The following is a 17,072-nucleotide window of genomic DNA, read 5'->3' on the forward strand; positions in this document are numbered from 1 at the left end:
AGTAAATACAAAACAGAAATGAAGTGACAGATCTTCACATAATCTGTTATTCTTTTTAATAAAATTGTTATTCGGAAGCTCACTGATGATAAATAAAATACTTTTTACCATTAATGCGACTTCTTGAACAGGTGAGGTAGAAAACAGATGGATGGATTAAAATGTATGAGAATGTTTTATATTTTGAACGTTATTTTTAAAACTGTGATTACCAGCGGAATTATTAATTACTTATCATGTTAAGTAATGTCAGTTATGATTTATCTGAGAGCCAGATGCAGTCATCAAAAGAGCCACATCTGGCTCTAGAGCCATAGGTTCCCTACCTCTGATCCAGACTGTTATCGACGCAAAGTTGAAAAGCCAGCATGTGTGATGGTATGGGGGTGCATTAGTGCCCAAGGCATGGGTAACTTACACATCTGTGAAGGCACCATTAATGCTGAAAGGTACATACAGCTTTTGGGACAACATATGCTGCCATATAAGCGCCTTTTTTTGCATGGACGCCCCTGCTTATTTCAGCAAGACAATGCCAAGCCACATTCAGCACATGTTACAACAGCGTGGCTTCGTAGTAAAAGAGTGCGGGTACTTTCCTGGCCCGCCTGCAGTCCAGACCTGTCTCCCATGGAAAATATGTGGCGCATTATGAAGCGTAAAACAGGACAGCGGAAACCCCGGGCTGTTGAAGGACTGAAGCTCTACATAAAACAAGAATGGGAAAGAATTCCACTTTCAAAGCTTCAACAATTAGTTTCCTCAGTTCCCAAACGTTTATTGAGTGTTGTTAAAAGAAAAGGTGATGTAACAGAGTGGTGAACATGCCCTTTCCCAACTACTTTGGCACGTATTGCAGCCATGAAATTCTACAATAAATGATTATTTGCAAAAAAAATAAAGTTTATGAGTTTGAACATCAAATATGTTGTCTTTGTAGCATATTCAACTGAATATGGCTTGAAAAGGATTTGCAAATCATTGTATTCTGTTTATATTTACATCTAACACAATTTCTCAATTCATATGGAAATGGGGTTTATATATATATATATATATATATATATATATATATATATATATATATATATATATATATATATATATATATATATATATATATATATATATATATAGTCACTACTGCCTACTTTGTTTTGTTATATTCTTATTTTACTGTTATAATTTGATTCCCATTGTTGCTTTTTATTTTTTATTCTTATTGTAATATTTCTCTATTTTGTTTCCATTTAAACCCCCATTATTTACCTTTTACTTTTTTTAAATTGATCTCAACTCTGTACACTGCTGCTGGAATTTTAATTTTCCTGAAGGAATCAATAAAGTACTATCTATCTATCTATCCATCTATCTATCTATCTATCTATCTATCCATCTATCCATCTATCTATCTATTTATCTTGCTATGTATCTATATATATAATTTTATTTATTTATTTTATTTTTTCAGGCAATGACACACACACATACACACATTAATATGTGTGTGTGTGTATATATATACACATATATATATGTATGTATGTATGTATGTACATATGTATGTATGTATGTATGTAAGTGTGTGTGTATAAATATATACATAGAAATATGTCTAATAATTACACACACATATACATATTACTACTGGATATACTATATATATATATATATATATATATATATATATATATATATATATATATATATATATATATATATATATATATATATATATATCCATCCATCCATCCATTTTGTACCGTTTATTCCCTTTGGGATCGCGGGGGGTGCTGGTGCCTATCTCAGCTACAATCGGGCGGAAGGCAGGGTTCACCCTGGACAAGTTCACACCTCATCGCAGGACCAACACAGATAGACAACATTCACACACTAGGGACCATTTAGTGTTGCCAGTCAACCTATCCCCAGGTGCATGTCTTTGGAGGTGGGAGGGGCCTATCCCCAGGTGCATGTCTTTGGAGGTGGGAGGAAGCCGGAGTACCCGGAGGGAAGCCACGCATTCACGGGGAGAACATGCAAACTCCACACAGAAAGATCCCGAGCCCGGGATTGAACCCCGACTACTCAGGGCCTTCGTATTGTGAGGCAGACGCACTAACCCCTCTGCCACCGTGAAGCCCCTGTATATATATATATATATATATATGTGTGTGTGTGTATGCATGTATATACACTTTATATATATCTAATACACATAATTATAAACAAACAGAATCGGCGGGCCACCAATCCAGCCCCAGAAACCACCGTCCACCAAGAATAATCTGAAAACAACGTGAAAACTACAGGAAAACCACATGAGGACAATGTGAAAGCAATGTGAATACAACTTGAGAAAACGTGAAAACAACGTAAGAACAAAATGAAATCCAGATGAGGACGAAGTAAAAATAATGTGAAAACATGAGAATAACGTGAAAACGTGATATTGTGAAGACAATGTAAGAACAACATCAAAACAACGTGAGAAAAGTTAAAAACAACATGACAACATTTTAAGAACAACATAAAAAAACTATGTGGGAACAACATTAAAACACAACATGAAAACAAGAGAACAATGTGAGAACAACGTTGAAACAACAAGAAAACAACAAGAGAACAACGTTAAAAAACAACATGAAAACATAAGGAGAACATTGTTAAAAAACAACATGAAAACAACAAGAGAACAACGCTAACACAACATGAAAACAATGTGAGAACAATGTGAGAACATGATGTGGTGCAGGCAGTCAATGAGACCTTGGACCGTGTTGTTGGTGCCATGGCAAAGTAGATCTGGCAGTCATGGGCATAAACATGATGTGGTGCAGGCAGTCAATGAGACCTTGGACCGTGTTGTTGGTGCCATGGCAAAGTAGATCTGGCAGTCATGGGCATAAACTTGATGTGGTGCAGGCAGTCAATGAGACCTTGGACCGTGTTGTTGGTGCCATGGCAAAGTAGATCTGGCAGTCATGGGCATAAACATGATGTGGTGCAGGCAGTCAATGAGACCTTGGACCGTGTTGTTGGTGCCATGGCAAAGTAGATCTGGCAGTCATGGGCATAAACTTGATGTGGTGCAGGCAGTCAATGAGACCTTGGACCGTGTTGTTGGTGCCATGGCAAAGTAGATCTGGCAGTCATGGGCATAAACATGATGTGGTGCAGGCAGTCAATGAGACCTTGGACCGTGTTGTTGGTGCCATGGCAAAGTAGATCTGGCAGTCATGGGCATAAACATGATGTGGTGCAGGCAGTCAATGAGACCTTGGACCGTGTTGTTGGTGCCATGGCAAAGTAGATCTGGCAGTCATGGGCATAAACATGATGTGGTGCAGGCAGTCAATGAGACCTTGGACCGTGTTGTTGGTGCCATGGCAAAGTAGATCTGGCAGTCATGGGCATAAACATGATGTGGTGCAGGCAGTCAATGAGACCTTGGACCGTGTTGTTGGTGCCATGGCAAAGTAGATCTGGCAGTCATGGGCATAAACATGATGTGGTGCAGGCAGTCAATGAGACCTCATCAGCATAAACATGAAATGCATTACTGTGCTTCCTGAAAACAGAACCAAGGGGAAATGAGAAAGAAGCTTATGACCGCCCTGTTTGAATATAATTTGTTCTTCTCCATCAGCTGGAAGCAAATGTGTGATCGTGACCTGATAGTAATCCATTATCAATAATCAATCAATGGCACGTGTGTTCCAGAGTGCGGTGGACAAAGTGATGAAGAAGACCAGACTGGCCGTGCTGATAGGAACAACATCATGGAGGCAACAGTTTGTGGACGCCATGACAGTCACTGCAGGCAAACAACTTGATTCATTGCCCTTTGCTTCTGACATTACAGTAACACTTACTTCTGACATTACGGTAACACTTACTTCTGACATTACATTAACACTTACTTCTGACATTACAGTAACACTTACTTCTGACATTACATTAACACTTACTTCTGACATTACATTAACACTTACTTCTGACATTACGGTAACACTTACTTCTGACATTACAGTAACACTTACTTCTGACATTACGGTAACACTTCAGACATTACAGTAACACTTACTTCTGACATTACGGCAACACTTCTGACATTACAGTAACACTTACTTCTGACATTACAGTAACACTTACTTCTGACATTACAGTAACACTTCTGACATTACGGTAACACTTACTTCTGACATTACAGTAACACTTACTTCTGACATTACAGTAACACTTCAGACATTACAGTAACACTTACTTCTGACATTACAGTAACACTTACTTCTGACATTACGGTAACACTTCAGACATTACAGTAACACTTACTTCTGACATTACGGTAACACTTCAGACATTACAGTAACACTTACTTCTGACATTACGGTAACACTTCTGACATTACAGTGACACTTACTTCTGACATTACAGTAACACTTCTGACATTACGGTAACACTTACTTCTGACATTAAAGTAACACTTACTTCTGACATTACGGTAACACTTCAGACATTACAGTAACACTTACTTCTGACATTACGGTAACACTTACTTCTGACATTACAGTAACACTTCTGACATTACGGTAACACTTACTTCTGACATTACAGTAACACTTACTTCTGACATTACGGTAAAACTTACTTCTGACATGACGGTAACACTTACTTCTGACATTACAGTAACACTTCTGACATTACAGTAACACTTACTTCTGACATTACGGTAACACTTACTTCCAGAGTTGGGAAGAGTAGCCAGAAATTGTACTCAAGTAAGAGTACTGTTACTTTAGAGATTTATTACTCAAGTAAAAGTAAGGAGTAGTCATCCAAATATTTACTTGAGTAAAAGTAAAAAGTATGTTGTGAACAAACTACTCAAGTACTGAGTAACTGATGAGTAACCTGTTCGTTTAATAATTACGGCAACAAATAATGCACAAAAACATAAAAATAGAAATGAGCAAATTCATAGCCAGGAATATCTCTTAAGCAACTAAAACAATATTATATATTAAATAATAATTCATTAGAATAAAAATATAAAATAAGGCAAATTGAGCCACAATAACTTAACAGCACCATAGCCTCAGTAGGCATTCATTGATTGATTGAAACTTGTATTAGTAGATTGCACAGTACAGTACATATTCTGTACAATTGACCACTAAATGGTAACACCACCTTAAGTTTTTCAACGTTAATCAATTACTTAATAAATGACCAAGTCGAGGTGATCTACCTCATATATACATACACACACATATCATATATGTATATATATATACAGTATATAATTTATAGTTTTTTATTTTGCCGTTTTTGTTGAAATGTTAAAGGTGTTTTAATGAATATACATGCATGTTTAACACATAGATTCCTATCTTTAATGAAGACAAGAATATAAGTTGGTGTATTACCTGATTCTGATGACTTGTATTGATTGGAATCAGACAGTATAGTGCTGATAATGTCCACGTTTTCAAATGGAGGAGAAAAAAAGTGCATCTTTTCTGTCTAATACCACATGAAAGTCATTGGTTTTTGGCATCTTATCTGTCCAGCTTCCATATTCGTTTTTATACACTTTACAAGAAATACATTGGCGGCAAACTCCGTAGCTTGCTAGCTCGTTTGCGCTGGCTTTCGGAGACTCTTATTTTGTTAGCGCAGGCGGGATGGAGCGGTGCTTTTATTGTGAAGACAGGAACTGTGCGATCAGTCTTTAGGCTTTTGACGGGAAGTACGGTTGAAATAAAAAGTGTCTTTTTTCTTTTACACTTTTGATTGATTGATTGAAACTTGTATTAGTAGATTGCACAGTACAGTACATATTCTGTACAATTGACCACTAAATGGTAACACCCCAATAAGTTTTGCAACTTTTTTAGGTCGGATTCGACGTGTGACGGTCACGTGACCGCCTGGCTCTGTTTGATTGGTCCAACGTCACCAGTGACTGCATGTGATTGGTGAAACGCAGGCATGCGTAGTTCCTACTTTGAATGCGTGTCTGACAAAATCAAAACAAACAAAGCGTGCATTAAGAGATCGATAAAAAAAAAGTAGCGAGTAGCGAGCTGAATGTAGATAAATGGAGCGGAGTAAAAGTAGCGTTTCTTCTTTATAAATATACTCAAGTAAAAGTAAAAGTATGTTGCATAAAAACTACTCTTAGAAGTACAATTTATCCCAAAAGTTGCTCAAGTAGATGTAACGGAGTAAATGTAGCGCGTTATTACCCACCTCTGCTTACTTCTGACATTACGGTAAAACTTACTTCTGACATTACAGTAACACTCACTTCTGAAATTAAGGTAACTCTTAATTTTGACATTACAGTAATTCTTACTTCTGACATTATGGTAATTCTTACTTCTGACATTATGGTAAAACTTACTTCTGACATTACGGTAACACTTCTGACATTAAGGTAACTCTTACTTCTGACATTATGGTAACACTTAGTAGTACTGTATATATGTAGTACTGTGTTTATCCAGTACTGTATATAAGTAGTACTGTGTGTATGTAGCATTGTATATAATTACAACTGGGTATATGTAGTACTGTATATATTTAGTACTGTGTTTATGTAATACTGTATATAAGTAGTACTGTGTTTTTGTATTCTGCTGACTTCAAGTGAAAAAGTCGTAGGGCGTTGGAAAGAGCACTTTGAGGAATTCCTGAACCCATCTACATCAGACACACCCTCCCTGACAGGAGCAGAGCCTGAGGATGATGGGGGTTTGACGTCGATCTCTCAGACATCACCACAGTGGCACAGCTCCGGGGGTTGACGAGATCCGTCCAGAAATTCTGAAGGCTCTGGGTGTTGAGGGGCTGTCTTGGTTGATAGGTCTTTTCAAAATTGTGTGGAAGTCTGGGTCAGTGCCGAGGGAGAGGCAGACTGGGGTGGTGTTTGCTAATTACAGGGGTATCACACTACTCAGCCTTGCTGGGAAAGTTTACGCCAAGGTACTGGAAAGGAAGGTACGGCCGATAGTCAAACCTCAGATTCAATGTGGAGTCTGTCCTGGTCGTGGAACAACTGATTGGCTCTTTACTCTTGGGGGAATCCTGGAAAAGGCCTGGGAGTATGCCTATCCAGTCTTCATGTGCTTTGTGGATTTGGAGAAGACGTATTACCGGGTCCCCAGGGAGATCCAGTGGGAGGTGCTGAGCGAGTACGGGGTGAGGTACCCTGCAGGGGGCCATTCAATCTCTGTACAACCAAAGCAAGAGTTATGTCCAGGTACTTGGATGTAAGTTAGAGCCGTTTTCAGTGGGGGTTGGTTTCCACCACGGCTGCACTGTTACCTATCCTGTTTGTGATTTTCATGTACAGGATTTCTAGGCAGAGTTGTGACCATGGCAGAGAGGGTATAAGTCTCGGGGGGCTTATGGTTGCGTCACTGCTATTTAGATTAGATTAGATTAGATAGTACTTTATTTATTCCGGAGAGTTCCTTCAGGAAAATTAAAATTTTCAGCACAATCCCATTCAAGTTTAGACAAACATTACAGGGAGACAGAACAGGATCGCTGACGGGTCTGCCGGCTTCCAGCGCCCCTTACAAAAAAGATGAGATAAAGGTAAACAAAGGGGGGGGGGAATAGAAGATTAAAATAAAATAAAAAATAAATAAAAAAATCGGTCTTTGCCTGGGCCCTGGAGAGGAGGTGCAGACTGAGGCCAAGGGAAAAAATAAAAAAAAATAAAAAATAAATAAAACAACAACTCATAGCCATGGTACACATCCCTCTTCCATGTTTGTAAAAGGGAAACATCAAACATCAAAGAACACAGAGGACATTAAAGACATTAAAGCAGCAGATACAAGCAGACACTTCTACATACAGCTATGAATAACAACTAAAAGAAACATATCCACTGTGGTGGCCTCTGCGGTGTTCCACGCCATCGTCTGCTGGGGTGGAGGGAGCATGGCCAGAGACAGGAGCAGACCCAACAAAGCAACCAAGACAGCAGAGTCCACTCTCGGCCAGTGTCCAGTCCGCATGGATGAGCGAGGATACGTCCAAGGTGACTGAGGTGTCCGACACCTGCTCACCCAGCCAAGACACTGCGAAGCCTCTCCGTCCCAGCGCTCAGTGCCAGCTCCGCAGTCCTGTCCCCTCATCCGCATCTCCTCCAGTCCCTCCAAACTCTGCAGTCCTGTCCCCTCATCCGCATCTCCTCCAGTCCCTCCAAACTCTGCAGTCCTGTCCCCTCATCCGCATCTCCTCCAGTCCCTCCAAACGGACTCCGGTGTGGCAGACACCCAGCAGCTGGTCTCCATGGCCAAAAGGCTCCCGGGAGGCAGATCCAGAAGTCCACAAAAAAAGCACCACAGAGGTCACGAAAGTGGCACCCCTTGTCACACAGTCCCAAAGGGTCCCGGACCAAAAGGCAAAAAAATATAATAAGACATGAAAACAAGAGGGAAACACAAAAGGATGACACAAGAGCACAGAGCTCCTGCCTACAGCAGCCACTACAGCAGCGCCATCTTGGAAAAAAAAAAAAAAAACAACAAAAAAAAACAGAAGATGTGGTCCTGATGGCATCTTCGATTCGTGACCTTCAGTTCTCACGGCATCGGTTCGCAGCCGAGTGTTCAGCGGCTGGAATGAGGATCAGCATCTCCAAATCTGAGGCCATGGTTCTCAGCAGGAAACTGATGGTTGCGCAGTCTAGGTAGAGAACGAGGCTCTGTCCCAGGTGGAGGAGTTTAAGTATCTTGGGGTCTTGTTGTTGGGTCTTGTTCACGAGTGAGGGAAAGATGGAGAAGGAAATCAGTCGGAGAATCAGAGCAGCTGGGGCAGTATTGCAGTCTCTTTGCCGCACTGTTGGCACCAAACGAGAAAGGAGCCAGAAGGCAAAACTCTCGGTCTACCGAGCTATCTACATTCTTACTCTTACCTCTATGGTCATGAAGTGTGGGTCATGACCAAAAGAATCAGATCGTGGATACAGCGGCCTAGTGGTTAGTGTCCACTCTGAGATCGGTAGGTTGTGAGTTCTTACCGGCCGAGTCGTTCCAAAGACTATAAGAAAAATGGGAGCCATTACCTCCCTGCTTGACCTTCCGCATCAAAGGTTGGAATTGGGGGTTAAATCACCAAAAATGATTCCCGGGCATGGCCACCGCTGCTGCTGACTGCTCCCCTCACCTCCCAGGGGGTCATCAAGGGTCAAATGCAGGGAATAATTTCGCCTAACCAAGTGTGTGTGTGTGACAATCATTGGTACTTTAACAAGCAGTCAAAATGAGTGTCCTCAGAAGGGTGGCTGGCATCTCCCTTAGAGATAGGGTGAAAAGTTGAGTCACTCAAGAAAGACTTGGAGTAGAGCTGCTGCTCCTTCGCTTGGAAAGGAGCAAGCTTAGGTGGTTCGGGCATCCAGTGCGGATGCCTCACCAGCGTCTTCCTGGGGAGGTCCTCCTTGCACGTCCCACTGCGAAGGCCAAGGACCAGATGGGGGGGTTACATCTTCTCTTTTGCCTGGGAACACTTTGAGATTCCCCAGGAGGAAGTTGCTAGTGTGGCTCTGAAGAAGGAAGTCTGGGGATCTCTGCTGGAGCTGTTGTCCCTGCGACCAGATTCCGGATAAGCTGTTGAAGATGGAAGGATGGATTAATGTGTATATGTAGTACTGTATGTCAGTTGTACTGTGTATATGTAGTACTGAGGTGTCATGTCGTGTTCAGGTGATGATGATGATGATAAAGAAGAAGAGAAGAAGGTTCCCTCCAGTCTGGACCATGTGCTTCACTTCCTGACTGTCTTCTGGAAGCTTCTGTTTGCTTTAGTCCCGCCTACAGACTACTGCAGGGGTTGGCCCTGCTTCCTGGTGTCCATCATTATCATCGGGGTGTTGACCGCCATCATCGGGGACCTGGCCTCTCACTTTGGCTGCACCGTGGGCCTCAAGGACTCTGTCACCGCCGTGGTCTTTGTTGCCTTGGGCACCTCTGTACCAGGTTAGTACCTGCTTGCCACAAGGCTACTACCAGGCTGCCATCAGGTTAGTACCTGCTTAGCACCAGGCTAGTACCACGCAGGCACCAGGTTAGTTCCTGATTAGTTCCAGGCTAGTACCAGGCTAGCACCAGGCTGGCACTAGGCAGATACCAGGCTAGTACCAGGCTGGCACTCGGCAAATACCAGGTTAGTGCCAAGCTAGTACAAGGCTGGAACTAGACGGATACCAAGCTAGTGCCAGGCTAGTACCAGGCCGGCACTAGGCAAATAACAGGCTAGTACCAGGTTAGTACCAGGCTGGCACTAGGCAAATACCAGGCTAGTGCCAGGCTAGTACCAGGCTGGCACTATGCAGGTACCAGGCTAGTGCCAGGCTAATACCAGGCTATTACCAGGCTAGTACCAGGCCAGCACTAGGCAGCTAACAGGCTAGTACCAGGCTGGCACTAGGCAGATACCAGGCTAGAGCCAGGCAAGTACCAGGCTGGCACTAGGCAGCTAACAGGCTAGTACTAGGCAGATACCAGGCTAGTGATAGGCTACTACCAGGTTGGTATAGGGAGATACAGCACCAGGCTAGTACCAGGCTAGCACCGAGCCAGCAGCAAACCGGGAGCCTGTCACTTTACACCTTGCTGTGTTTTCACCAGACACCTTTGCCAGCAAGACGTCGGCCTGCCAAGACCAGTACGCCGACGCCTCCATCGGCAACGTGACTGGAAGTAACGCCGTCAATGTGTTCCTGGGCATCGGTGTGGCCTGGTCCATTGCTGCCGTCTACCATTACTCCAAGAACCAGGAGTTCAAGGTGGACCCGGGAACGCTGGCCTTCTCTGTCACGCTCTTCACCATTTTCGCCTTCATCTGCATCGCCGTCCTCCTCTACCGGCGCCGACCCGGGATCGGCGGAGAACTGGGCGGGCCGCGGGTGCCCAAGATGTTGACCACGGCTTTGTTCTTCAGTCTGTGGTTGATGTACATCATCTTGTCCTCACTGGAGGCCTACTGTCACATCCAAGGCTTCTAGTCTGCTCCAACATGGACACCCAGCTCTTGGTCACATGACCAAACCCCATGGGGACATGTTTGGATATTAGCATTAGCTTTAGCACACGATAGTAAACACATTCAAATCAGGTTGTCTGTTTTGGAATTTTTACTGTTCAATAAAGAAACATTCAGTTTCTGAAAACATATTACTGACATGGTGTTGTTATGTTGTCCGGGGGCTTTTATGCCCCTGGTAGGTCTCCCATGACCAACAGGTCCAAGGTGAGGGACCAGACAAAGACCAGTTCAAAGACTTCTATGAAGAAGAAAAAACAGTCCACTTTTTCTGCCATTTTCAGTTTTTGAGACATCTCCTACGAGTACAGGACCAGAATTGTGCTGCTGAAGCAAGTTAGTTTTTTTTTAACTTGCTTCCCCCCTTACGAGATTATAGCGAAATTTTCTTTAGAAAAAAATACATTTTCTGCCATTTTCAAGTTTTGTCGAGACTCTTGATGAGGTTTTGAGACATCTCCTACAACTGCAGGACCATTGTTGTGCTACTGAAGCAAGTCCGTTTTTTTTAAACTTTTGTGTGAGGGTCCCCCCTTACGACATTATAGCGAAAAAAAGTTTTCCAAAAAATATACATTTTCTGCCATTTTCAAGTTTTCTTTAGGAATCCTGATGAGGTTTTGAGACATCTCCTACAACTACAGCACCAGTATTGTGCTGCTGAAGCAAGACAGTTGTTTGAAATTTTGTGTAAGGGTCCCCTCTTATGAGATTTTAGCAAGAATATTTTTCCAAAAATATGCATTTTCTGCTTTTTTACGGGTTTTGTCGGGACTCCTGATGAGGTTTTGAGACATCTATAACTACAGAACCAATAGTGTGCTGCTGAAGCAAGTCGGTTTATTTTTTTATTTTTGTGTAAGGGTCTCCCCTTATGATATTATAGTGAAAAAGAGTTTTCCAAAAATAGGCATTTTCTGCCATTTTCGAGTTTTGTCGAGACCCTTGATGAGGTTTTGAGACATCTCCTACACCTACAGCACCAGTATTGTTCTGCTGAAGCAAGTCCGTTTTTAATTTTTTTATGTAAGAGTTCCCCCTTACGACATTTTAGTGGAAAAAGGTTTTTTATAAAATATAAATTTTCTGCCATTTTCGGGTTTCGTAAGGAGTCCTGATGATGTTTTGAGACATAAAAACTTTTTTTTGCTAAAATGTCGCAAGGGAGCGGACCCAAACACAAACATTTTCAAAACAGCCTTGCTTTAACAGCTCAATACTGGTCCTGTAATTGTGGGAAATGTCTCAAAACCTCAACAGGAGCCCCGATCCCCCCCCTCATCCCTCCCCCAAAAAATGACAGAAAATGTATTTTTTTCGAAAACTTTTTTTTCGCTAAAATGTCATAACCCTTACTTAAAAATAATTTTAAAAAACAGTCTTGAATCAGCAGCACAATACTGGTCCTCTCGTTGTAAGGGATGTCTCAAAACCTCATCAAGAGTTCAAACAAAATCTGAAAATGACAGAAAATTAAATTTTTTCCAAAACATTTTCTCACTAAAGTGTCATAAGGGGGGACCTTTACAAAAATTATTCAAAAAACAGACTTGCTTCAACAGCCCAATACTGGTCCTGTAGTTGTAAACCTCATCAAAAGTCTTGACAAAATCTGAAAATGGCCCAAAATTTATTTTTTTCTAAAACTTTTTTTTCCGCAAAAATGACGTCAGGGGGGAGGGACCCTTACACAAAAATTTTAAAAACGGTCTTGCTTCAACAGCACAATACTGGTCCTGTAGTTGTTGGAAATGTCTCAAACCTCATCAAGAGCCCCGACAAAACCTGAAAAAAACAGAAAATATATTATTTTCGAAAACTTTTATTCCCTAAAATGGGGGACCCTTACACACACAAAAAAAATGGTTTTGCTGCAACACCACAATACTGGTCCTGTAGCTGTAAAAAATGTCTTAAAACCTCATCTGGAGCCCTGACAAACCCAAAAATGGCAGAAAATGTATTTTTTTAAATAAAAAAAAACTGTCTTGCATTGACAACACAATACTGGTCCTGTAGTTGTAGGAAATGTCTCCAATCCTCATCAGGAGCCCCAACAAAAAAGTAGCAGTTTCCACCCGGGAAAGCTGGCCTCTTCTCCGTCACCTTTTTTTTAAGCAGTGTTGCATGAGGCAGCTACACATAACGTTATGTTACTCACTGTATCGCACACAGTAACCTAACGTTAGAGGGCGGTCAGCAGCCCCGCCTATTTTAGCCACCTAGAAAAAGACAAACATAGTCAAATAAAGTTCAATCAATCATCAATCAATGTTTATTTATATAGCCCCAAATCACAAATGTCTCAAAGTACTGCACAAATCATTACGACTACAACATCCTCGGAAGAACCCACAAAAGGGCAAGGAAAACTCACACCCAGTGGGCAGGGAGAATTCACATCCAGTGGGACGCCAGTGACAATGCTGACTATGAGAAACCTTGGAGAGGACCTCAGATGTGGGCAACCCCCCCCCCCCTTCTAGGGGACCGAAAGCAATGGATGTCGAGCGGGTCTAACATGATACTGTGAAAGTTCAATCCATAGTGGCTCCAACACAGCCGTGAGAGTTCAGTTCAAGCGGATCCAAGACAGCAGCGAGAGTCCCGTCCACAGGAAACCATCTCAAGCGGAGGCGGATCAGCAGCGTAGAGATGTCCCCAACCGATACAGGCGAGCGGTCCATCCTGGGTCCCAACAAGCGGTCCATCGTGGGTCTCGACTCTGGACAGCCAGCACTTCATCCATGGTCATCGGACCGGACCCCCTCCACAAGGGAGGGGGGGACATAGGAGAAAGAAAAGAAGCGGCAGATCAACTGGTCTAAAAAGGAGGTCTATTTAAAGGCTAGAGTATACAGATGAGTTTTAAGGTGAGACTTAAATGCTTCTACTGAGGTAGCATCTCGAACTGTTACCGGGAGGGCATTCCAGAGTACTGGAGCCCGAACGGAAAACGCTCTATAGCCCGCAGACTTTTTTTGGGCTCTAGAAATCACTAATAAGCCGGAGTCTTTTGAAGGCAGATTTCTTGCCGGGACATATGGTACAATACAATCGGCAAGATAGGATGGAGCTAGACCGTGTAGTATTTTATACGTAATTAGTAAAACCTTAAAGTCACATCTTAAGTGCACAGGAAGCCAGTGCAGGTGAGCCAGTACAGGTATATATGTATGTATATATGTATATAAAGGTATATACAGTATAGGTATATATGTATGTATATATATATATAAAGGTATATACAGTATAGGTATATATGTATGTATATAAAGGTATATACAGTATAGGTATATATGTATGTATATAAAGGTATATACAGTACAGGAGTAATGTGATCAAACTTTCTTGTTCTTGTCAAAAGTCTAGCAGCCGCATTTTGTACCAACTGTAATCTTTTAATGCTAGACATGGGGAGACCCGAAAATAATACGTTACAGTAATCGAGACGAGACGTAACAAACGCATGGATAATGATCTCGGCGTCTTTAGTAGACAAAATGGAGCGAATTTTAGCGATATTACGGAGATGAAAGAAGGCCGTTTTTGTAACGCTTTTAATGTGTGACTCAAAGGAGAGAGTTGGGTGGAAGATAATACCCAGATTTTTTACCGAGTCACCTTGTTTTATTATTTGGTTGTCAAATGTTAAAGTTGTATCATTAAATAGAGGTCGGTGTCTAGCAGGACCGATAATCAGCATTTCCGTTTTTTGGGCGTTATGTTGCAAAAAGTTAGTGGACATCCATTGTTTAATTTCATTAAGACACGCTTCCAACTGACTACAGTCCGGCGTGTTGGTCAGCTTTAGGGGCATGTAGAGTTCAGTTATTGATTGATTGATTGAAACTTGTATTAGTAGATTGTACAGTACAGTACATATTCCCTACAATTGACCACTAAATGGTATCACCCCAATACGTTTTTCAACACGTTAATCAATTCATGGTGACAGGTATGGTTAAAATGTATACTATATTTAGAATATGTGTACATACTGCATAGGGCCCTGACATGTAAAAAGTACAACTCTTTTCATTGTTATGTTCATGTATTTATGTTTTTCACATCAACACATATACAGTATGAGATGAGCTCAATGAGACAGAATGGAAACTGCTGTGGAAGTAGTTACCATGGAAACACAATGTTAACACTTTTCTGCAAATAAGTACAGTTGCACTTGTTTTTCCAAATGTGTTTATCCTGTAAAAAAATGAGTTAAATGTTTAAAATGACTGGTTAAAGGCCTACTGAAATAAGATGTTTTTATTTAAACAGGGATAGCAGGTCCATTCTTTGTGTCATACTTGATCATTTCCCCATATTGCCATTTTTTTTGCTGAAAGGATTTAGTAGAGAACATCCACGATAAAGTTCGCAACTTTTGGTCGCTGATAAAAAAGCCTTGCCTGTACCGGAAGTAGCAGACGATGTGTGCGTGACGTCACGGGTTGTAGAGCTCCTCACATCTGAACATTGTTCACAATCATAGCTAGCAGTAGCTAGAGCGATTCAGACCGAGAAAGCGACAATTTCCCCATTAATTTTAGCGAGGATGAAAGATTCGTGGATGAGGAAAGTGAGAGTGAAAGACTAAAAAGAAAAAGAGAAAATAAGCAACAGCTCCAGGAGGCGGCAGGCGGCGTTTCAGAAGTAAATAGACACATTTACTAGGCTAGTTCTGGAAGATCCCTTATCTGCTTATTGTTTTAATAGTGTTTTAGTGAGATTGTAAAGACATACCTCGAGGTCGGATGGCTGCGGTGAAGACGCAGTGTCTCAGAGAGAAGCCAAGCTCACAGCTGCCTTTTAAACAGCTGCTGCAGGAGGACAAATAATCCACTGATGGCCGGTAAGACATATATCACAATTTTCCCATCCAAAAACATGCTGGTTGATGTAGAGCAGGGGTCGCTACTTCTTGGGTACTGATTAATGCGAAGGGCTACCAGTTTGATACACATTTAAATAAATTGCCAAAAATAGCCAATTTGCTCAATTAACCTTAAATAAATAAATCTATATCAATACACAAATGTGTATTTCTGTCTGTCATTCTGTCGTACATTTTTTTTCCTTTTACGGAAGGTTTTTTTGTAGAGAATAAATGATGAAAAAAACATTTAATTGAACGGTTTAAAAGAGGACAAAACAGGGAAAAAAATTAAATAAAATTTTGAAACATAGTTTATCTTCAATTTGGACTCTTTAAAATTCAAAATTCAACCAAAAAAAGAAGAAAAAAACGAGCTAATTTGTATCTTTTTGAAAAAATAAAAATAAAAAATTTATGGAACATCAGTAATTTTTCCTGATTAAGACTAATTTTAGAATTTTGATGACATGTTTTAAATAGGTTAAAATCCAATCTGCACTTTGTTAGAATATATAACAAATTGGACCAAGCTATATTTCTAACAAAGACAAATCATTATTTCTTCTAGATTTTCCAGAACAAAAAATTTAAAAGAAATTCAAAAAACTTTGAAATAACATTTAAATGTTATTCTAAAGATTTTCTACATTTGCCAGAATATTTTTTTTAAATTTTAATCCAAATAAGTTTTAAGAAATATTTCACAAATATTCTTCATCGAAAAAACAGAAGCTAAAATGAAGAATTACATTAAAATGTATTTATTATTCTTTACAATCAAAAAATAAATTTACTTGAACATTGATTTAAATTGTCAGGAAAGAAAGAGGAAGGAATTTAAAAGGTAAAAAGTTATATGTGTTTAAAAATCCTAAAATCATTTTTAAGGTTGTATTTTTTCTCTAAAATTGTCTTTCTGTAAGTTATAAGAAGCAAAGTAAAAAAAATAAATGAATTTATTTAAACAAGTGAAGACCAAGTCTTTCAAATATTTTCTTGGATTTTCAAATTCTATTTGAGTTTTGTATCTCTTAGAATTAAAAATGTCGAGCAAAGTGAGACCAGCTTGCTAGTAAATAAATACAATTTAAAAAATAGATCCAGCTCACTGGTAAGTGCTGCTATT

At 40.6% G+C, this 17,072-nt stretch overlaps 1 protein-coding gene across 2 annotated transcripts in view; it reads left to right on the forward strand.

Annotated features, from left to right (window-relative positions):
* Nucleotides 1-11,195, forward strand: part of LOC133539097 (sodium/calcium exchanger 1-like) — a 61,508-nt gene extending 50,313 nt beyond the window's left edge. For both annotated transcript variants that reach the window (XM_061881164.1, XM_061881163.1), the window contains 3 exons: nucleotides 3,724-3,823; nucleotides 9,726-9,998; nucleotides 10,650-11,195. In XM_061881164.1, coding sequence (XP_061737148.1) covers nucleotides 3,724-3,823; nucleotides 9,726-9,998; nucleotides 10,650-11,026 — 750 coding nt within the window. In that variant the 3' untranslated portion in view covers nucleotides 11,027-11,195. The remainder of the gene's footprint in view (nucleotides 1-3,723; nucleotides 3,824-9,725; nucleotides 9,999-10,649) is intronic.
* The last annotated feature ends 5,877 nt before the right edge of the window (nucleotides 11,196-17,072 follow it).

Source organism: Nerophis ophidion, linkage group LG20, assembly GCF_033978795.1.
Source record: "Nerophis ophidion isolate RoL-2023_Sa linkage group LG20, RoL_Noph_v1.0, whole genome shotgun sequence".
NCBI lineage: Eukaryota > Metazoa > Chordata > Actinopteri > Syngnathiformes > Syngnathidae > Nerophis > Nerophis ophidion.